We start from the raw sequence: 23,296 nt of genomic DNA, 5'->3' as shown, positions 1-23,296 counted from the left end.
CGTGACATAATAGCATGCATCATATGACATATATCAATGCACCACATAATCATGCAACACATATAAGAATGTATACTCGACCAGGATATCTCGGATAGTACTTTCGTACCTCTATCACAGCAAGCCTAGCCTTACGCAACACCGCTAATCAGGTCTAGAACAAGCCTACGCATCAAAAGCATACCCAATGAACAATGCTACCATGCTCGACTAGCAAAACCAGTACTACCAAAGGTTTAGGGTTTACCTTCGTCCGTCGACAGCCCTTTGATGTCGATTGCCTCGAAATTCCGGCGTCGCTACGCTACCAATCCTGGCAGCTCTTGGCTAATGCTCGACCGACAACTAACCCTAGAAACCTTCCAAACCTCTCAACTATGAGACACACTTCGAGAAATTGCAATCCAAAATGAGGAAATCCGAGCACTATTTATAGGCTATGTTCGGATCCACCGAACATACTTCGGAACGTCCGAACTCCTACGTGTCCACCGACTCTTGACACCTCATGATCGGATCCACCGAACATACACTTCGGAACGTCCGAACTCCCACGTGTCCATCGGCTCTTGACACCTCATGATCGGATCCACCGAACTCACTTCGGACCTTCCGAACTCTTCGGTGCTACCGAACCATCTTCGGTCCGTCCGATCATGACCACGGTCAAAATTACACATTAAACCTTCTTAATCACCATTAATCCGTTAATTACCCAATTTAGAATTCGGGCTACTACATTCTCCCCCCCTTAAAAGATTTCGTCCTCGAAATCAAGCTTAGAGGATGAACAAAATGAAACAACAACATAATCTCAAAATACTCGGTTCATCAAATCCATGAACACCGCTGGCGCATTCGTCAATCCGAATGGCATAACTAGAAACTCGTAATGCCCATATCGAGTACGAAATGCAGTCTTGGAAATATCATCTAGACCAACACTACCTGTGGACGAATCAATCGCATGAGGTAGCCTTCCCCGCCCGACTCTAAAGCACGACAGGCTTTCAGAGCAGAAACCACTGGCATCGGAGGTCGCGCTCTCTCACCATAGAAAAACCAACTAGAGCTCTCAGTCGTACGAAACTGAACAAGCTTCTGGTAACAATCCACAGTAGCTCGGTAGGTAGTCAATAGGTTTATACCTAAAATACAATCAAAATCTTCCATCTCCAGGATCATAAGATTCGCAGTCAACTCGTTACCCTCAAAATCTAAGGGACAACCCATCACTAGACGCTTAGCTAACACCGAATGACCCATCGGGGTAGAAACAGAAAGAATGCCGTCTAGGGAAACATACGGTAACTTATGACGCTTAACAAATCGTGCAGAAATGAATGAATGAGATGCTCCGGTATCAATAAGAACAAAAGCAGGAATACCGCATAAACAAAAAGTACCTGCTATGACTCTCTCAGTCTCATCTGCAGCCTGATCCTGGTTCAGCGCAAAAACCTGACCTTGGGCACGAGGTCGAAGATTCGAACTACCCACTGCCTGACCCTGCCTCCTCTGCTGAACAGTCGCCTGAGATCCGGAACCAGATCCTGCTCCACCTCGCAACTGAGGACAATTCTTCTTGATATGCCCATCTCTCCGCACTGAAAACAAGCTCCTGCGGCTGATCGGCATTGCTCCGATGGATGGTTCTTCCCACAATGCACACAAGCATCCTTCTTCTCACCAAAGCGGAAAACACCGCTAGACCGTGATCCAGATCCAGAAGAAGAAGAACCAGATTTCTTGAACGACTGAGATCGAGGACCCAAAGTACTCGGAGGTCTAGAAGAAAGAATAGCCCTACCACGCTGGAGACTGATCTCTGCCTGGCGACACCGGTTCACTAACCCATCGTACGAAGTAGGATTATCACAGACAGTGACTCGGTCAAAGATCTCCTGGTTAAGACCCTGAAGGAAATGGTCATACTTGGCCTCAGAACTGCCACTGATATGAGGAGCGAAGGGTAACAACTCGAAGAACTTCTGCTGATACTCATCAACAGACATACTCCCCTGCTTAAGGTTCAGGAGCTCAATCGTCTTCGCCTGGCGAAGGGCTGGAGGAAAATACAGCTGCATGAAAGCTGCACGGAAATCGGCCCAAGTCACCCTGCCCTGGGACTGGACTATCGGCGCAGAAGTCGATCGCCACCACTTGCGCGCACGGCCCTCGAGAAGAAAACTAAGGGTCTCTATCTTCTGCTCCTCGGTGCACTGGAATGCACGGAAACAACTCTCCATGCGCTCTATCCAATCCTCAGCATCATCAGGAGTCTCACCGCCGACTAAAGGCTTAGGCCCCATCTGAATGAAACGATGCAGCTCAAAACGCCTAGAACCATCCCGACGATGACGATGTTCACGATCACGATGACGCCTACTATTGTCCTGATCACCCCAACGACCTACACTCCCCTGACTACTCTCGTCACCAAAGTGGTCAGCCATCGCTACAACATAGAATGGGGAAAATGGTAAAATGGTCAACGAAAATCCCAAAACAGAAATCTATATCCCAAAATCGTATGCATGCTCTGATACCATAAATGTAGTGACCCGTTCCAGAATCACCTACTAAGCAAGAACTAAGCATGCAATTAGCCTAATTAACAACAATCAGAGATAATCGCGGAAACAGTCAACAAATAATGGTTATACAACCCAATCGAAGTCTAGAATAACTCAAACTAAAATATCCAGTACAATCATATCGAAACAAAACAATACCGATAAACTAAACCAATCGGCTACTCAACGTCCTCCTCCTGCTCCTCCTGAGCTGTCCAACCTGAGGCCTGCCCCGTGGGAATGGGGTGTCCAAGATAAACAAAACCGAGGACGTGAGCGATAAGAACGCCCAGTACAAAAGCATGAGTATACAAACCTATATGAAATGCACATGCTATGATATGATACCAGGGTAGTCAAGAAACAGGAGTCACAAAGGATCTCAAAATGCTCAGTCTAGAGGCGCCAAGTGGATAGTGCCGCGCGGTACTCCTCTAGGTCACTGCATCCACTACAAGAACAGACGTGGACCTAAAATGTCCCGGATCACCGAAGCCCTCCCGACCCGTCGGCCACTGTGTACTCTCGGTGTCCATGCGTCCACAAGACAAGACAGGGCTGAGCGGCCCCACAAGATATAGCTTATCTCGAAAGAGATACAGCTCAACAGTAAAGGCTATCTCGAAGGAGATACGGCTCAACATGAAATGCAACGTGCAGTAATAAACGTGACATAATAGCATGCATCATATGACATATATCAATGCACCACATAATCATGCAACACATATAAGAATGTATACTCGACCAGGATATCTCGGATAGTCCTTTCGTACCTCTATCACAGCAAGCCTAGCCTTACGCAACACCGCTAATCAGGTCTAGAACAAGCCTACGCATCAAAAGCATACCCAATGAACAATGCTACCATGCTCGACTAGCAAAACCAGTACTACCAAAGGTTTAGGGTTTACCTTCGTCCGTCGACAGCCCTTTGATGTCGATTGCCTCGAAATTCCGGCGTCGCTACGCTACCAATCCTGGCAGCTCTTGGCTAACGCTCGACCGACAACTAACCCTAGAAACCTTCCAAACCTCTCAACTATGAGACACACTTCGAGAAATTGCAATCCAAAATGAGGAAATCCGAGCACTATTTATAGGCTATGTTCGGATCCACCGAACATACTTCGGAACGTCCGAACTCCTACGTGTCCACCGACTCTTGACACCTCATGATCGGATCCACCGAACATACACTTCGGAACGTCCGAACTCCCACGTGTCCATCGGCTCTTGACACCTCATGATCGGATCCACCGAACTCACTTCGGACCTTCCGAACTCTTCGGTGCTACCGAACCATCTTCGGTCCGTCCGATCATGACCACGGTCAAAATTACACATTAAACCTTCTTAATCACCATTAATCCGTTAATTACCCAATTTAGAATTCGGGCTACTACACAAGTTTTGCTCGATCAAGTTTTTGGCGCCGTTGCCGGGGACTGTTGATTCACAATTTTTTTATTTTTCATTTAAATTCTTTAGTATTATTTATTTTATTGTTATTTGATACTCTTATTGTGTTGCAGATTTTTCTTGTGGTGCATGCGAAGATCACTCGAGTTTAAGCTTGAGCCTTTTGACCCCGAGATTTAACGCACAGCTAGACGTCGACTACAGCAGCAAAGAGCGAAGGAAAAAATGGAAGATGAGCAACACAGAGAGGAGCCAAGGCGTATACCGATGTTGGATTATGCACAGCCATCTCTTGATGGAGCACGTCCAAGCATCTTAAGACCAGTCATCCGAGTTAATCAATTTGAGATCAAGCCAGCTATCATTCAGATGATTCAGAACACTGTCCAATTTGGGGGAAGTGCACTTGACGACCCTAATTCTCATATAGCTGACTTTTTTGAAATTTGTGATACTTTTAAGTTTAATGGCGTGTCTGATGATGCTGTTCGTTTGCGTTTATTTCCATTTTCACTGAGAGATAAAGCTAAGTCGTGGTTAAACTGTTTTCCTGTAGGGTCTATTAATACATGGGAGGATATGGCAAAGGCATTCCTGATCAAGTACTTTCCTCCGTCGAAGACTATGAAGCTTAGAGCCGACATTACTACTTTTGCTCAATATGAGCAAGAGTCACTTTACGAGGCATGGGAGCGCTACAAGGACTTGTTGAGGAGATGTCCACACCATGAGCTGCCTCTTGGGTTAGTTGTTCAAACTTTCTACTACGGTCTGCTTACTCCTAACCGTACTATGATAGATGCTGCTGCTTGTGGTAACTTACTGAGAAAAACGGCTGAGGAAGGATATGAGTTATTGGAGGAGATGGCTACTAGTAGCTATCATCCTCAGTCTGATAGGCAGAGACGAGGTGCTGGAGCTAATCAAGTTAATGATTTGTCGGCGGTTTCAGCACAGTTAGAGGCTTTGAATAGAAAGATTGATGGGATGAGCATGAGTGGGTCGGCTATGCGTCTACAAGAAATTTTCTGTGATAAGTGTGGGGGTGAGCATGACGTGCAGGATTGCCAAGATGGCAATCCATTCTATGTGCCCGAGGGAGCACCGGTAAAACAAGTGGGATTCCAGAACCGTCCTAGAAATGACCCTTATTCGAACACATATAATCCGGGATGGAGGAATCACCCAAACTTTTCATGGGGAGGTCAAAACAACCAAAATCGCCAACAAATAGGTCCACCGTATGGGATGCACCAAGGATTCAAGCCAGAACCGCCTCGGGAGGAGAAGTCCAATTTAGAGCAAATGATGACTAAATTTATTTCTGCAACAGAGACGAGATTTCAGAACCAAGATGCATCCATAAAGGGGTTAGAGAATCAAATTGGACAATTGGCTAAGTTGATTTCTAATAGGGAGCAAGGAGCTTTGCCAAGCAACACGGAAACTAACCCAAGGGAACACGTAAAGGCTGTGGAATTGCGTAGTGGAAAAGCGCTCGAGTCTAATGAGGAAAAGACCAAGCACGGTGAGGATGAGGCGGAAAATCGAGGAGGTAAGTCTTTTAACTCTACATCTACACCTATTGCACAGAATAAAATTTTTATCCCTCCACCTTTTCCTGCAGCAATGAAGAAAGCTAAATTAGATGCACAATTTGGTAAATTTCTTGAGATATTTAAAAAATTGCATATTAACATTCCTTTTGCTGATGCTTTATTGAATATTCCAAGTTATGCAAAATTCTTGAAAGATATCTTAGCAAATAAGCGGAAGCTAGAAGACCATATGACGGTGAATTTGACTGAAAATTGCTCCGCTTTAGTTCCAAACAAGATGCCTCCTAAGCAAAAAGATCCAGGGAGTTTCTCTATACCTTGCATTATTGGTGACATTAATTTTCATAAAGCTCTATGTGATCTTGGTGCGAGTATTAATCTGATGCCTTTTTCTGTGTTTAGGAGACTGGGATTAGGTGAACCCAAGTTAACAGGATGTCGTTGCAGCTGGCTGACAGATCTGTCAAGTATCCACGTGGGATTATCGAAGATGTTTTGGTGAAAGTGGATATGTTTATTTTTCCTGCAGACTTTGTGGTACTTGACATGGAGGAAGATTTAGAGATGCCTTTAATCCTAGGGAGACCGTTTCTGGCTACAGGGAAAGCACTGATTGATGTTGAGGAGGGGAAATTGAGACTGAGAGTTGGAGAAGAAGAAATTATTTTTGATGTTTTCAATACTCTCAAGCACACAATGCACAATGATAGTTGCTTTCGTATTGATGTCTTGGGTTCTCTTGTTTGTGATTTTATGCAGGATGGATTGAAAGAACCATTGGAGGCCACTCTCACTACTGAAAAGCAGGAGGACGAGCTAGACGAGGAAAAGATGGAGATGGTAGCTCATTTGAATGCCATTCCACCTTGGAGAAAGCAAGTGAGGTTTAGACTAGAGGAATTGGGAGACAAAAAAGATTTAATGCCTCAAAAGTCAAGCCTAGAGGAGCCACCTACTGTGGAGCTCAAACCAATACCTCCCCATCTCAAGTACGTATATTTAGGAGAAAATAATAAATTGCCTGTTATTATTTCCTCTTCTTTGACAGATGATATGGAGAGTAATCTCTTGGGAGTCCATAAGGAGCATAAAGGAGCATTCGCTTGGAAGGTTTCAGACATAAAAGGGATAAGTCCTTCGATCTGCATCCACAAAATTCTGATGGAAGATAAATACTCACCTCTAGCACAACCACAAAGGAGACTCAATCCAAAGATGCAAGAGGTAGTAAAAGCTGAAACAATTAAACTTCTGGATGCATGTATTATCTATACTATCTCTGATAGTGCGTGGGTAAGTCCTGACAATGTGTGCCTAAAAAGGGTGGGATTACTGTTATTACTAATGAAAAAAATGAGTTGATTCCCACTAGAACTGTTACGGGTTGGCGTGTGTGCATAGATTATAGGAAATTGAATGATGCAACCCGTAAAGATCACTTTCCCTTGCCATTTATCGGTCAAATGATTGAACGCATGAATTTTATTGCTTTTTAGATGGATATTCGGGATACAATCAAATCACAATTGCACCTGAGGACCAAGAGAAAACTACTTTCACTTGCCCTTATGGTACTTTTGCGTTTAGGCGTATGCCCTTTGGTTTATGCAATGCACCTGCAACTTTTCAAAGATGCATGACCGCTATCTTTCATGACATGATTGAAAATTTCCTTGAAATTTTTATGGATGATTTCTCTATTTTTGGCTCCTCATTTAATGAATGTCTAGAGAATTTGAACTTGGTGTTAATTAGATGTGAAGAGAGCAATTTGGTGTTAAATTGGGAGAAGTGTCATTTTATGGTTCAAGAGGGGATTGTGTTAGGACACAAGGTATCAGAGAATGGAATTGAGGTCGATAAGGCCAAGGTGGAAGTAATCAAAAACTTACCACCACCTTCATCAATAAAAGGAGTTAGAAGTTTCCTAGGGCATGCTAGTTTTTATAGGCGCTTTATTAAAGATTTTTCTAAAATTGCTAAACCTTTATCCTCTTTGTTGATGAAAGATGTTGAATTTAATTTTGATTCTGCTTGTCTGCATGCATTCGAGATACTCAAGGAAAGCTTGGTGACAGCACCTGTTTTGACTGTCCCTGATTGGGAGTTACCGTTTGAGGTGATGTGCGATGCTAGTGATACAGCTGTTGGTGCGGTGCTGGGTCAAAGGAAGAACAAGGTATTTCATACCATCTACTATGCAAGTAAGACTTTAAATGATGCTCAATTGAATTACGCCACTACTGAAAAGGAATTACTTGCTATAGTATTGCTTTCGATAAATTTCATTCATACCTTGTTCTGTCTAAAGTAACTGTGTATATAGATCATTATGCCCTCAAATACCTGCTTGCTAAGAAAGATGCGAAACCTAGGTTAATTAAGTGGATTTTATTATTGCAAGAATTAGATATCGAGATTCGAGATAAAAAGGGTGTGGAAAATGTAGTTGCTGATCATCTGTCTAGGCTTGAGCATGTTAGAATTAAGGGCAGTGACGATTATATAGATGACTGGTTTCCGGATGAACAATTGCTTGAGATGAAACTTTGTCCATGGTATGCAAATTTCGCTAACTTTCTTGTCACAGGCACACCTCCACCAAACCTATCGTTTCACCAACGAAAGAAATTCTTTTCTGACGTGAAATATAATACTATTTTTGGGAGGAACCGTTCTTGTTTAAAATTTGTGCAGATTCCATGATAAGACGGTGTGTTGCGGAGGAAGAGTTTGATCGAATTCTCAACCATTGCCATGACCGTGAGGTAGGTGGTCATTTCGGACCAATAAGGACGGCATCCAAGGTACTTGAAAGTGGCTTTTATTGGCCAACTCTCTTTAAAGATGCTCGTTCTTATGTGCTACATTGTGATAAATGCCAGCGGACAAGTAACATCTCTAACCGTCACGAAATGCCTTTAAATAATATCATTGAGTGTGAGGTTTTTGATGTGTGGGAGATAGACTTTGTGGGACCGTTTCCTAGTTCTTTCACGAAAAAATATATTTTGGTGGCAGTGGAGTATGTATCTAAATGGGTGGAGGCAGAGGCTTGTGCCACTAATGATGCACAAGTGGTGTTAAAATTTTTGAAGAAACATATTTTTAATCGATTTGGTGCACCACGTGCAATCATAAGTGATGGTGGCACCCATTTTTGCAACAAATTTTTGATAAACTGTTGGGCAAATATGGTGTCACCCACAAGGTTTCCACTCCATACGATCCCCAAACTAGTGGACAAGTTGAAGTATCCAATCGAGAAATTAAGAGGATTCTAGAAAAGACGGTTAATGTGAATAGAAAGGACTGGTCCATTCGGTTAGATGATGCTTTGTGGGCTTATCGTACTGCTTTTAAAACACCTATAGTCACTACACCATATAGGTTGCTTTTTGGTAAAGCATGTCATCTACCAGTAGAATTAGAGCATAGAGCATATTGGGCGACCAAAGCACTAAACTTTGATTTTGCTCTTGCAGGTGAAAAACGATTGCTGCAGTTGAATCAGTTAGATGAGTTTCGAGGAAAAGCTTATGATCTTGCACTATCTTACAAGGAACGCACCAAACGAGCCCATGATAAACACATCATAAGAAGGGAATTCAAAGTGGGTGAAGCGGTGTTGTTATACAATTCTCGCTTACGACTCTTTCCGGGCAAGCTAAAGTCAAGGTGGTCAGGACCATTCACTATAGCAAAGGTGTTCCCATCGGGTGCAGTGGTGTTGCATGATAGCAAGGAAGGGACATTTACTGTGAACGCTCAAAGATTGAAGCACTATATCGGTGGCACAATTGAGCCACACATTGGAGTCACTCGGCTCCATGACAGTCATTGAGGACATGGGTGAAAAGTCGAGCTCTAGACTATAAATTGAGAACTACTTCTACTCCTTATATTGATTTAATTATATTTTCTTTATTTTTTCAATCGCATCATTTGCATTTAGGTAGTTGCATGGCATTGCATTCATTTTAAAAACGAGACTGTCTCGCTAGGGCGGTCAAAACTGACCGCCCCAGTGGGCACTCGCATTTTTCAAATACATAGTCGCCGAAAACTCCTCGCTTTGACCGCCCCCGCAAGAGATCCCTTTTTTTAAAGGTTTTAAGTCGAGAACTCCTCGCTAGGGCGCCCCAGCGAGAACTCGTATTTTTCAAACACTTTTTTCCGAAAACTTCTCGCTCTGGCGGTCAGTTTTGACCGCCCTAGCGAGTCGCGCAGATAATCAAATTTTTTTTCCCGAAAACTTCTCGCTCGGGCGGTCAGTTTTGACCGCCCTAGCGAGTCGCGCAGATTATAAAAACTTTCCTCTTCTCTTTTCTTCTCCACTTCGAAACCCTCGCCCCCTTCCCTATTTTTTTCGCTCCCAATCTCTCAATCTCACTCAATTCATCTCTTCTCACAAAATTTCAGGTACAAATCGTGCACCCTAACCTTCACCAAGTGTCAAGACGCGATTTTTCCGGTCAAGAACTCAACTCTCCGGCGAACCCATGATTTCCGGCCACCGCCGCCTCTTTTTCGGCCGCCTCTTCCGTTCCCGACCGACACCAAGTTCCGGAAAACATCCTCCTACTACGGGCTACTTGTGCTCTTCTCCAATTTTCCACAATGGCACCCAAAAGATCTAAGGTAACTCATGGTGCTTCTAGTTCTTGTTCCACTCCATCTATGTTTGTGAATGAAAAAGCTAGGGAGAGATTTGAGTATGCTAGACTACATAGGAAACCAATCCCTGAGCGTGGATTTAGCTCGTTTCTTATCGGTCAATTTTCGGAGTCCCAAATAGAAAGAAGAGGGTGGAATACCTTTGTAGCACAACCGAATGCAGCAGTGGTTCCGGTTGTGCGTGAATTTTATGTCAATGCTCCGGAGGAGAATGAGTCTAAGGCATTTGTGAGGGGACATCTAGTCCCGTATGATCCCAAGACGATCAATGATATGTTGGGTTTGCCGTCGGTGGACGATTCGGTGTTTCAGGCGTGGGTGCTTAACCCGGATTATGATTTGATCATTCGCACACTCTGTTATCCGGGCACCACGTGGAAACAACCGGGGACTTATACGATCTTTCTTGAAAAATTTTTGAAAGTGGAGGAGGCATTGTGGTATGCATTCTTGTCGAAGAGATTGATGCCGGTCGGTCATACGAGAGATGTGCAGCGTGAGCGGACGGTTGTTCTTTATTCCATCTGCACTGGGATGGTGATTGATGTGGGCAGGCTCATTTTCGGACAGCTCAACATGTGTATTAATAGCAGCAATTTGGCTTTTTACTTCCCGACGATAGTGACTGAGCTGTGTGCCCGAGCGGGGGTGATATTCGCAGACGATGATGAGTGGTTACCGCCGATGAGAGCCATTGATGAGGCTCTTTATAAATCCAAGAGGGAGAAAAGACAGGCCGAGCTGCCCGAGGAGGTGCTTTTCGATTATGGGAGAGCAGCTCAACCACCTCCGGCCTTAGGACATGCACCACCACCTCCGCAGCCACGCCGCCATGCCATGCGAGATCGCGTCGCCGAATTGGGCGCTTGGGCCTATTATCAGACTCAGTACCAGGCCGTTAATCAGGCACATATTCAGAACATCGAATACCTGGTGCAGGGGATCTCAACTCATTTGGGCATCGACACTTCCGGACGGCCACCTACACCCGCATACCCGCCACCCTTCCATTTTCAGTACAATTATCCTATGCCCCCAGCAGCTGAAGAGGGAGTTCCACCGCCAGAGAATGAGGAGGAGGATGATTTCTGATCAGGGGAGTTTACTGTTTCCCCTTTCTTTTTATTTTGCATATTCTGTCTTTGCATTTACATTCATGAGTTTTTATGTTTTTAGTGTTTGTCTCGTTTTGTGCAATGAGGGCATTGCACAACTCTAGTATGAGGGGGGTAGATTGTTATGTTTTCTTAGTTAATTGGTTTTAAGTTCGTAGCATTTCTTTTGTTTGGTGGAGTATATATTACTTTGGTGGTGTCAATTTTCAGTTATTGGAGTTTATTTGGTGTTGTTAGTATTGCTTGTTTTGAGTTGGTTGTTTTTAGTCCGTTATAGTATTGCATTTCTTTTGTTTGGTGTCGTTTATGGTGAGAAGACATAGTTTATGAGCCAATGATGATGTTGAATTGATAGTATACAAAAGTATTGATTGGGTCATCTCATGAATGGTACTCGTAATTGTCAAATGATGAATTTTGGTACAAAGTTTGAAATTTTTGATCACATATGTGTGGGGACTAGAATTTTTTAGGAATAATGGTGTAATCTGAAGGTTTTGTGTGGTTAACTTGAAAGGCATCATTTATGAGTTGATTTAGCATGTAAACCCGTGGAAATAAGTCACTAATTGGGACCTTGAATGAGAACATGTGATTTGCCTTGAACTTTACATATACCCCCTTTTCAATGCACTGAATAAAAATATCATACCCCTAACCAGCTGTAATCCAAAGTTATATATTCTTAGCCTAGGGAGTACATGTGTGAAAATTGTGCATTCAAAAAAGAAAAAAAGAGAAAAAATGGTGGAGATGTAAGGTGAGGGGGAGCCGAAATAAAAGGAATGAAATTCTATTCCTAGGCTAAAAGTTGGAGATGTAAGGAGACGAGGAAAGTTAGACGAAAAGTCTTGACGATTGCACAATGAAAATGATCGGTGTACTCCCAACTTGTAGCCACTTGAGCTTATTTTCCATCTTTTCGACACCCTTATCTGCACTTAAGAATTGAATAAAGTTCAATTTATGGTTAGTGATAAATGGAAACGGGGGTGCATGCTAGTGAGACTTGTATTGAAGTGTTAATTGAGTGACTCGCATGATTTGATGATTGATCTATTTGAAGTACGAATGACTAGACCCACCATGACACACACACACGTTCAAATTAGTGTCAAGACTTATGTGTAGATGAGAATGAGTATCCGTTTGTGATTTGACTTGATTATGATTTGTATGTGGGAAAGTTCACTGAGGCATGAGCATAAAAGTTGTTAACTCACCTTTGACATTTACTTGTGTTGGTTATTTCTTGTTTGAGTATTTTTTGTTTGTTGTGTTTATTTAGAATCTCGTGCTTTAACCTATTTTGCTCGAGGGCGAGCAAAAGGTTAGTATGAAGGGGTTGATAGGACTCGTTTTTACGTGTTTTTAGTGTTGGTTGTGAGTCGCATTCATGCATCATATTAGTTCGTTTTAGTTTAATTCTGCATTTTTTTAGCATTATTAAGCATGTGACTGATCTCGTGTATTTTGTGTTTATTTTGTAGGAATTGACCCAAAAATTGGGAGAGAATTTGTCACATTATCGAAGAGGATTTGCTAGGGCGGTCAAAAGTGACCGCCCCAGCGAGCATGTTGGTCTGGCCGCGGATTTCATGCGTAAGTGTCTCGCTTTTGACCGCCCCAGCGAAACCAGGGACATGCTCGAGAAAATTTATTCGAGGACCTCTCGCTAGGGCGGTCAAAATATACTGCCCTAGCGAGAAACGAGATTCGGGAAGATTTGTTTCCAACTTTTTGTGGACTCTATCTCACACCAAAACCTAAGAGACGAGATCAGCCGCTTTTTGTCATCTATCACATATTTTTTCATCACTTTTCTGGGAGGAGAGGCGAGGAGCAAAGGAGATTTCGAAGACCTCGAGATTTCCACGCGTCGTGGCCGTCATCAATCGTCATCTTTAGTATTTTCATTCTTCAGTATTTTATTTCTTACATTGATTGTTGGTTTTTATCATGAATTTCAGTAGCTAAACTCTAGATTTGTTGGGATTTGAGGGGATCCTACCCCGTACTCGGTGTTTAACATTATTTCTCGACGTTTTTATTAGTGATTTGTTTATGCTATTGTTCGTTCTTGTTTCAATCGAAGCCTAGCTAACTTCCTTTGATTATTTCATGTTGTTGATGATTTCGATAGAATAATTAACAATAGAAGCAAATAGTATCAACCACGGATTTAAAATTTTAGTAGATATACGGAATTGAGTACGTGTCGATAGTGATAATTCACCCGGATGAAATCTAGTGGATTCCATATAATGGAATGCAATCTTGAACTGTTAAGTAATTGAGGACACTTGAGTACTGCATGTTTATGATTAGTATTAATATAGCTCGACAGAGTATATTAATTAGTCTAGGGAATTCCATCGAATATACGAGTAAAATTCGAGTGTAATTATTTAAACACGAGTGGTAGGTGAACTGCTAATTCCCAACAAATTCATTTCTCATTTGATTTAATCCAAATTAATCATTGCTTTCTTGAATACGTTTTCTTTGCATTTTAATTATTTTAGTTGTTTAATTTACATTAGTTTAATCATCAACTCATTTTATCGTTGCTAAAGAAATTTTACTTGAAAATAAAAATAGTGTAACGCAGTCCTTGTGGAACGATACTCGTATTCACTTACGTTTATTATAACTTGACTATCGTGCACTTGCGATATTTAAATCGAGCTTTCATTTATAAAATAAATTTTGGGATTATTCACTGTGCAAGTTTTGCTCGATCAGTAAGTCACCGGGCGAAGAGGTCCTCGGTTGCGCCTACCGACTTCCAAACCCATAAACGTAAGGTGGCCACAAGACATATAGCATATATCTCAAAAATAAACATTTTATATTTTTATACACGTAATATAATCATAACCTTATTTTTTTTACCGGATGAGTTGGATCGTTCTCAGGCTTGCTGCGACTTAATTCTAATATGTGACACATGTAATAAATCTTAACTTGACAAAAACTTAACAATAGAACCAAAAACGAGACGATTCGGACCAACAACTTGATTTTTGACCATGGCTTCGTACCAACCCGAACCAACATTTAACCGACGTTTAACCATGATTAAAAATACCCCAAACATACTAAAAATATGCATAATAACTGTAAAACACGAAAATAGGTGAATGGAATCCAAAAACATAAAACACTCTTTCGAGAGTCATTTTGACACCTTTCACCGTAAATTCTCGTACGACCTCTGAACTCGACCACATCACAAACGGGCAAAAACATGACTTTCCTAACTCATTGAGGTACTGTCTAGTCCAAGGACATGGGCTAAAATCCAAACAAGAACTCAAACAATCACCAAACCCGTGACTCAAAGTTTCTGTCAAAAGTGCAGCAGTAGCAGCTTGCTTGTTTTGCTCAATTTATGAATCTCCTGGCCATTGGGGCTTTAACCACCGACCAAAGACCCTTACTAACATCCTAAGGTATGGTTTGAACCATGGCTAAGGGCTAAAAGTCAACCACAACCAAAGTAACCACCTAGGACAACTCAAAGTTGCTGCCGAGAGCACCCATTTATGCGTAGTGTGCTGTAATAATTTGTTTTAATGTCTTGTGTCGTTCCAGTGCTCATTTGATCGACCATGGCTTGATCTAAACATGGTGGAGTGTTGTATGAACCATGGATATGGGCTATAAACCAACCATAATCCAAACAACACCCAAAAACCGAAAGTGTACCCACACAGAAAATGGAGAACACCGAAATGCACTTATGTTGTTTTGGTGAAATTTTGATGGACCCATGAACCAATCTTTGAAAGGATGATTTGGTCACGTCCTAGACATGCTAAGGTAGGGTTCTAACCATGAATACAGCCCCTAAGACAGCCAGGGTTCGAACACTCCTTAAACAACTCAATGACAAAAAAATCGTGAACCAAATCTGTAGTTGGTAGAAAACGTTTGTTGCCATGCCTTTGTTTAAAATGTTTGGACTCAACCAATGAACCGACAACTCCCTAACACATGGTAAAACATTCCTAGGAGCAGCCTTGAGTGCCTGGAAAACGAGCCAACCTCCTGAACCACAAAGCAAGCCAACCAAAACCGTGAGACACAAAGTGGAAACATAAAATTCTGTAAGAAATTCTTGGGTAGTTGCTGTCCCAATTTCGTTTTTACCTCTTAACTCTTGAACATATAATGTTTAAAAACATTTAAAGGACTTGAGTGAAGAACCAAGAAACAAAATATACATGCCTGGAATTTGTTTTGACAAAAACAAATCAATACGACGAATACGAGCGGCGAAACAGAGTTGGATCTCTTTTCTTATTTCTGCTGCTATTCTCTCGATTCTATGCTGCTGGTTCTCTTCTATTTTTGAAGCTTATGGTTGTAAGTTCTGAAGGTGAAGATTCAAGGGGTGTTAAATGGGTATTGAAGTGCATTAAGGTGGAGGTTATAAGTCAAGAAATGGAATGAATTTTGAAATGATTCCTTCCCTAGTTGCCGTTGGTTTTTGCTTCTTATTCTTACTGCATGTGCACGTTAATTTGTTTAGGAAATGGCTTGAGAGAAATTATGTGGATTTTAGTATTTGAATTTACTACAACTTAGTGAATTAAAAATAGGAAATTAATACACCATGAAGTGCAATTAGAGATGATTTGAATTGAGAGTTACAAGTGAAAGCTTTTAATGTGAATTTGAAATGCTTCATTCCCTAGCTGGCCGAGGTTCTTGTTCTTATTCTTGTTGCATGTACACATTAATTTGTTAGGCTAATGGGTTGAAGAAGAATTAAGGTGAATTATGGTGTTAGAATTATCCTAATTAGTGAATTAGAAGATTAAAGAAATGAATATACCATGTAGCTCCATTAGAGGTGCTTTGAAAAGAAAAGTTACTACCCTTTGAAATGGCTTGACCGAAGGTTACTAATTTGTGCATGGTAAAATATTGTTAAATTCTTGTATTTTAAACTCTTAAGGTTTTAAATACTCATTATACATTTTAATGAATTACCACATTAATTTAGAATAAGTTCTTGCATGACATGGCACGGTTTATAATTTAAGTTTTTAAATTTTATGTTTAATTTCTTGAATATATTATTTCTAGATTAATTCATCCTCATTTATTTGCACATTTTAATTTAAGCTTTAATTAAATATGGAACCTAAAAGAATTTATTTAATAACTTAGCTCCCATTAATTTAATAAATCCTAAAACATTCTTTTTCTTTAAATTAAATTATTCTTTGACTTAATTAAATTTAGGAATATTTTCTTATTATTAATCTTATTTCTAATCTCCAAACTCCGGCCCGACCTCGCGTATTTATCCTGAAAAGATAAAACTAATCATCTACTCTTAAAATAAATAATCATGATTTAACAATTATAAAATGAATTAAACACTTCATATATTTATAAAAATTCATTTTAATTTAAATATTAGCAATTATGCATGACTTATACGTAATCTGATTTTCAGGTTCTACATCTGAGTTGTTTGAATTGTGTTTTTTTTTTACCATTTGACTAATTAATTTGAGAGATATGGTCAAAATACTAGAGCATGGTAAAACTGTCACTCCTCTGATAACTTTATTTGTTGCTTAATTTGATCTCAATTGTGAGAGGATTTTTATCTCATGCTGGTCACCAATATTGTAGATATTATCATCAACTTTCTACAGGTCCAAAAATCATATTAATTCCATTTGCAATGCCAATATTCTTGTTTTATTGAACATGTAAAAATAGTAAAAGCTTATAATACATAATAACTTATTTTTTGTACAATTTATTATAAAACATATAATATTTAAATATTTATTAAAACAAAAAATATAAATATAAATTATATACATTTAATTAATGTACAATTTTTATGTTTATCAGATCCCCCAACCAACTTATTGCTAGTCTCTAGTAATTTAAGCGTTAATAATAATACAAAACATATTGATTAATTTAAATAGAAATGTAATCGAAACTATCCAAGTGTTTAAATTAAATTTGAAAACGGTCAAAGTTATATCAAGATCATTATAATTATATAATTTATGAAATAATCTGAACTGGTCAATTCAAAGCTTATTTTCAGGTAGTTAAATGTAAATGGTCTTCAGAAATTCCTAATAAGAGTCTCAACTCCATATCGTCACAGGTTAATAAATTTTTCAATTATGGGAACGATTTCTCTCATTGAGTTGGAATACAGATAAATTCTAGGAAAATGGTTTATAGAATGCAGACAGAAAAACGAGCCCAACTAATCAAAAGATAGGAAATCCATTGATTCAAAATCTAGTTGTTCTTATTATATATTTTTTCCTGATCTTTTCTTTTTTCATAACATCATGGAATCAGACTAAGTGTGGGGACCCGGACGCTAATCATCTTCTTAATCATCATTGGGACTAATTTAATCAATTAGAATAAACATGGTCTAACTTTTTTTTAAAAGTACATTATCAAAGGCCCCGAACGCTACTCATCTTCTTAATCGTCATTGGGACTAATTTAATTAATTAGAATAAACAGGGTCTAAATTTTTTTTTTTAAAGTACATTATCAAAGGCGGAATGTAATGGCATACATCTTAATATATATGTCAGTATTAAAAGTACAAGTCTTGCACTATATACAATCAATCTCAACTAAGGTTTAACCACTATATTGCAAGTGTTTAAACCCTATATCTAGTCCAAGTCCGTAGTCTCCACTCTAATCTCGATCTTTCTTCACCTCTGTGACCCTGAACCTGTCCTATCTGTTGCTATGCACACATACAAACACGACATCAGCCGGATAACTCCGGTGAGAATAAAACCCCAGTATAAACAACGTATCAATGCAATCATATAAAACATATATAAGAGCATAATAAACATCAAAACATGTATCTAATCTGACCACATGAATCAATACAAATCTGTACCTAAATCAAGGACTCATTTCTAATCTAGGGATCCCGATCTAATTTAGACTTTGGCATGTTGTATAAAATGTCTACAATAGAAGTCTATCTACATCTAAGCTCATCGATACACCATAAGTCTAGGATCTTAGCAGTTCTGTCAAAGACCTGGCGGTTCTGCCCTAGCTAGGCTGATCTGCCCTAGACTCGAATTCTTGCTCTGCTATAATTCAATAGACTAAACATATCAATCTGATAATTTGTAATTATCTATGCAATGAAATAAAGTATGTGATTTAGGGAAACTCGAGCTAAACCTCACTCGAGTTGTGCAATCCCAACTCAACATTAATTTATACCTTTCGTTTTGTCGCTCTGATACAATCGAAGTCTCAACTCAAAGTCTGTCAATGTTCAATCTGGAAATGACAATATCAATATAATGTATCAATATTCTATTCAAATCAAGACATCTCTGTCTTATCAAATTCTGACGGTACAACAGTACAATCTTGCGATACCGGTAATACCATATCAGTATATACAAATTCTAATAACTTATAATCAACCACCGTACAAATCTGATATCAATCTTAATCAATTCCATTCTGAAAATTATAACAATTCCATATTATATCCGTTTCTTAATCTGACTTCGATTCTATGATGTTTAACATTTCAAGAACATCATATATGAATCCCATTCAATTATGAAAACATCTATAAGGCTTGAGATTTATTAGTCTTCATTGATGTGAGACTCGGAAGATATGAGTATGCATGATATAAAATGAGAAGCACTAAGTGAGATGGGAGTAAGAAAGAAATAGAAAAGATGAGAAAATACTCAAAATAGGACAGAACATATGGCGCACATGCGCGAAGATATGCGCGCATATGCGCGAGAATTACAGTAGCATCGGCGCACATGCGCGAGATAAGGCGCGCATCTGCGCGACACGTCCAGAAACATCGGCGCACATGCGCGAGATAAGGCGCGCATATGCACGACACTTCCAGTGACTTTGGCGTACATGCGCGAGTTGAAGCACGCATATGCGCGAAGTGTTGTGATTGACATTGCCGAGACCCGTAGGTCTCGCGCATATGTGCGGGTGATGTCGCGCATATGAACGAAACGTGCACTTCAAAGGATGAGCCATGTGTTCTTAGACATGCAAGATATATATAGTATGTCTTCATTTCTCTCCTCAGACAGCTAAGGACCGAGAGAGAGCTCTGAAAAAATACTCTAAGTTATTCAAGGCTTTGAAGAAAGATTTAGCCATCCGATTTGTATTCCGAGTTGAGATTTTTTTTCTCTCGTCAAAGACTTTAAGGGGATGTAAGTATTGTTCATTTTTCAACATGATTTGAGATACTGATGTTGGGAAAATCTTGATATGCTTGTAGATATATGTTCTTATGATTATAAGCCACGTATATTTGTAAACGGATCGAGAAAATGATACCCTACGTGATTGTTATGATTTTCAGCATGTCATAAATTGGAAAGATAGAGATTTCAGAAATGATATGAGCTTATGATGTATAGATTGTGATGAATATGAGTTGATGTTATTGATTATTGTTATATGAGTTGAACGGTATCGAGAAACTACGCTAATATGCCGTTGAATTGTACTGAGATTGATTGTTGAGTATAATGTGTTGATTAAGATTAGAAATTGATAAAATATGTATCAACATTGCCATTTCAGATTGATATTGGTAAGATTCGTCTTCGAAACTTCGACTACGACACAGATTGTGCAAGAAAGGTATAATTCATGTTTTGTTTGGGGAAGACACAACTCAAATGCGATTCAATTTGAGTTTCCCAATAAAATCACATACTAGATTTATTGTTTATTCATTTGATATGAATTGGATGTGTTTATAGAATTATATTCAAATCCATTGATATGATTTTGATTTGTCTATAGATTTGTATTCAAATCTTTTGATATGATTATGCTTTGCCTATAGATGTATATCCAAGCATTGAGATAGGAGAGTCATTGACAGATTTGTCACACTAGACGTTCGGTGGTATCGACGCATAGGAGCAGACTTCCTCCGAGTGTAGACATTCGATACAGACACGACCGAAGTCTAGGAATAAGACGTACAGTTACCCCGATTGGGAGGGTAGGTAACAGACAGTTACGTCTTATTCACACCGGGATCCCTAGAGTAGAGTCGAGTTGAGTCAAGATATGATTTGATTGCATTGCATGCTTATATGTATTGGTTTCATAGACTATGGAACCCATTATTATTGCTTTTATGCATGATTCATGATTTTTTATTAGCATGCATACATGTTTTATACTGGGATTTGTTCTCACCGGAGTTTCCGGCTGTTGTTATGTCTGTATGTGTGCATAACAACAGGTGGGGCAGGATCTGGGTCACAACAGAGATGAGATCGAGATAGCCTGGTGACTACGGGCGCAGAGGAGCACTAGTGATGTTGTACTAGATTTGTACTACTTGTAGTTTATGGTTTGTATTAAACACTAGTGATATGTTTGTATTAGAACATGAAATATGTGTATGTTTATAAATTAAGTAAAGACTTTATGCTTATTCATATACATTTGAACTAATGTTAAAAAGCGAAAATTTGACCCACATTTTTGATTAAAGATCCAATTAATCTCGATAAGAATCGAGTTAGAGCCCGGGCCCCCACAACATCATAATTTCAAGACATGAAAAAATGTAACAAAACTTACGTCCAGTTGTAGCCTGCGTCGATAGGAACACAGTACTGAAGTCAGATTCAAAATCAGACGGACGGATCGAAATATAAGGATTTTCTAAAGAATTCATGATTTCCTTTCTTCGTTATCCTGAATTCTGAGGGATGAATTCATATATATATTCCTACTTTGCATGCCAAAGCTACGTGTTTACTTTTCATGAATTTTGGTCGGCGCTCGGGCTGTGCTTAATTACTGGTCGAGCGCGGCATTCTCTGTCCAAGCACTTTCAATTGCCCCTTGGCGCTCAACCTACCGCTCGGGTGGTCACAACCTACCGCCCGGGCGCCACATCTTCTGCCCGAACATGTTCTTGTTGAACATTGGCGCTCGGGCGGTTATTTTCTACCGCTCGGGCGCCAATAGTTCTGTCTAAAAATTGCACCCTTCATATGCTTTAGCCAATCTGGTCCCGTGCTAGCCCGATTATAATCACATCAATTCAAATTCAATAATCTCAGATTAATAGATTAAAATCTCGGGCATTAAACTAAGTTTATGCTTTTTTACCACATATTTATTAATCTGTACAATATATTTCTCTTTCTTTTTTTTCTCTTTTTTTATGAGAGATAAATGGGTCGTAGTATATAATTTAAAAATTATATAGATATTCAACATCTTTCTTTTTTATTTTTCTTTTTTCTTCAGGAAATATCATAATTTTTTTTTCAAAATAAAAACTCAAGATCTAAACAATAGATAGCCTTTATCATGATCAATAAAGGCTCGCAAGCTGTTTTCTCAATCATCTCCACTTACTCACAAAATATGTGTGAGTTTAAAAATTTAGGCACTCTTATCAGTTATATCTTGGGTCATATACTTTAATAACTGATTTTATCACAATGGTTAATCATTCAAAAAGATTTCATAAATCATATTTTTATAGTGATCAGAATATTAAAATAGACTTTTTTCAAATAAAAATTTAAACATCCTTAGATAGATTAATACATTTTCTAATTTAAACCTTTCAAACATGTAATGTAATGATATTTTTGCAAAAATTACTAAGATACAAACAATAAACATGGTTTTATTTAAAAATAATATATTTTTAATTTTTTAAAAGTTTTTTTTTATAAGTTTGTTATCTCCCCAATTAGAATATGACATTGTCCCTAATGTCAAAATAACTATTAATAAAGAGTACATAATGAAAGAGATATCACCAGGAATTTAATTGAAGATAAAAAACTGAAACAAATGCAAACCAATCCACGACTTTTGAATCAATGATCCAACTTTCTTTTCTTACTGCTTGATTGCGACCAATTGATCTTTGTTATCATTGGATCAGGCTTATGAACAAAAGCTTCCAAATCATCAATTAATTGGTCGGCAGTCGAAGCACATATGAGCATCCGTCGTGAATTTTCTGAAATGAAATTATGTTCCACAGCTTTATCAAGAAATGTCAACAAACTGTCAGAATAATTATTGATATTCAACAAACCCACAAGTTTATTATGGACATTAAGTTGTGCCCGAGAAACAGTGTCAAAAATTTCTTCTAATGTACCAAAACCACCTGGTAGTGCGATAAAAGTATCAGAATTTTCAATCATTTTGGTGATTCTTTCATACATAGAAGAAACTTTTAATTCCTCCTCAATCGTAACACATGTAATATTTCCTTCAGCTAAAACTATAGGAATAATACCCAAAACCTGACTATCTCCAAGATGAGCAGATGTTGAAACAGATCCCATTAACATAATATTACCTCCCCCATATACCAAGTGAATTTTTTTCTCAACCAATATATTTCCATGATTATTCGCGACTCCTACAAATACTTCATTTTTCAGGACTCGACCGACAAAATACACAAATATTTTTCAATGTTTGTGCAGAGAATCCAGCCATGTTTTTACTTTCTTTTTGGTCTGCGAAAATAGAGAGAAAGATGAGAGATTTTATAGAGGTAATATGTTATCATGACAAAACTATGAGTCACAGTTGTAAGCAGAATAAACTGTAAAAACAATAATGACACATATGCATATAAACAGTAGTGTGATTGTGGCTCACAATTTTCCTCTGGTTTTACGTCCAGAAACGGCTTCAACGCCTTCTAATGAGTCGAGGATATGCTTCCCATCCAATTTTCTTATAAATTGGCAAACATGATCTTTTTTAGTTGGATTCCCAAGACTATGAAGCTCATCTAGGAATTGTTTCCATAAACGGAGAATTTCAATATGTACGTGTTCACTAGAATGCGTCTCAAGAGTCAATAAGATGTTATCTAAAGACTCCTTACTCAGCA

The 23,296-nt window shown here is 39.1% G+C and overlaps 1 protein-coding gene and 1 non-coding gene across 2 annotated transcripts in view; both read right to left on the bottom strand.

Moving 5' to 3' along the window:
• Positions 1-1,222: 1,222 nt before the first annotated feature.
• Positions 1,223-23,296, bottom strand: part of LOC140820234 (uncharacterized) — a 79,009-nt gene continuing 56,935 nt past the window's right edge. The window contains exon 2 of the mRNA XM_073180570.1: positions 1,223-2,458. Coding sequence (XP_073036671.1) covers positions 1,449-2,458 — 1,010 coding nt within the window. The 3' untranslated portion in view covers positions 1,223-1,448. The remainder of the gene's footprint in view (positions 2,459-23,296) is intronic.
• LOC140820361 (small nucleolar RNA R71) lies at positions 4,626-4,732 on the bottom strand. The gene has a single exon (XR_012115438.1). It is a non-coding gene; the product is annotated as a small nucleolar RNA R71 (small nucleolar RNA).

The sequence above is a fragment of the Primulina eburnea genome, chromosome 18 (genome assembly GCF_022965805.1).
Source record: "Primulina eburnea isolate SZY01 chromosome 18, ASM2296580v1, whole genome shotgun sequence".
In the NCBI taxonomy this organism is placed as follows: Eukaryota; Viridiplantae; Streptophyta; class Magnoliopsida; order Lamiales; family Gesneriaceae; genus Primulina; species Primulina eburnea.
Note: the sequence above shows the minus strand (reverse complement) of the source record. Positions and strands in the feature narration are given on the sequence as shown.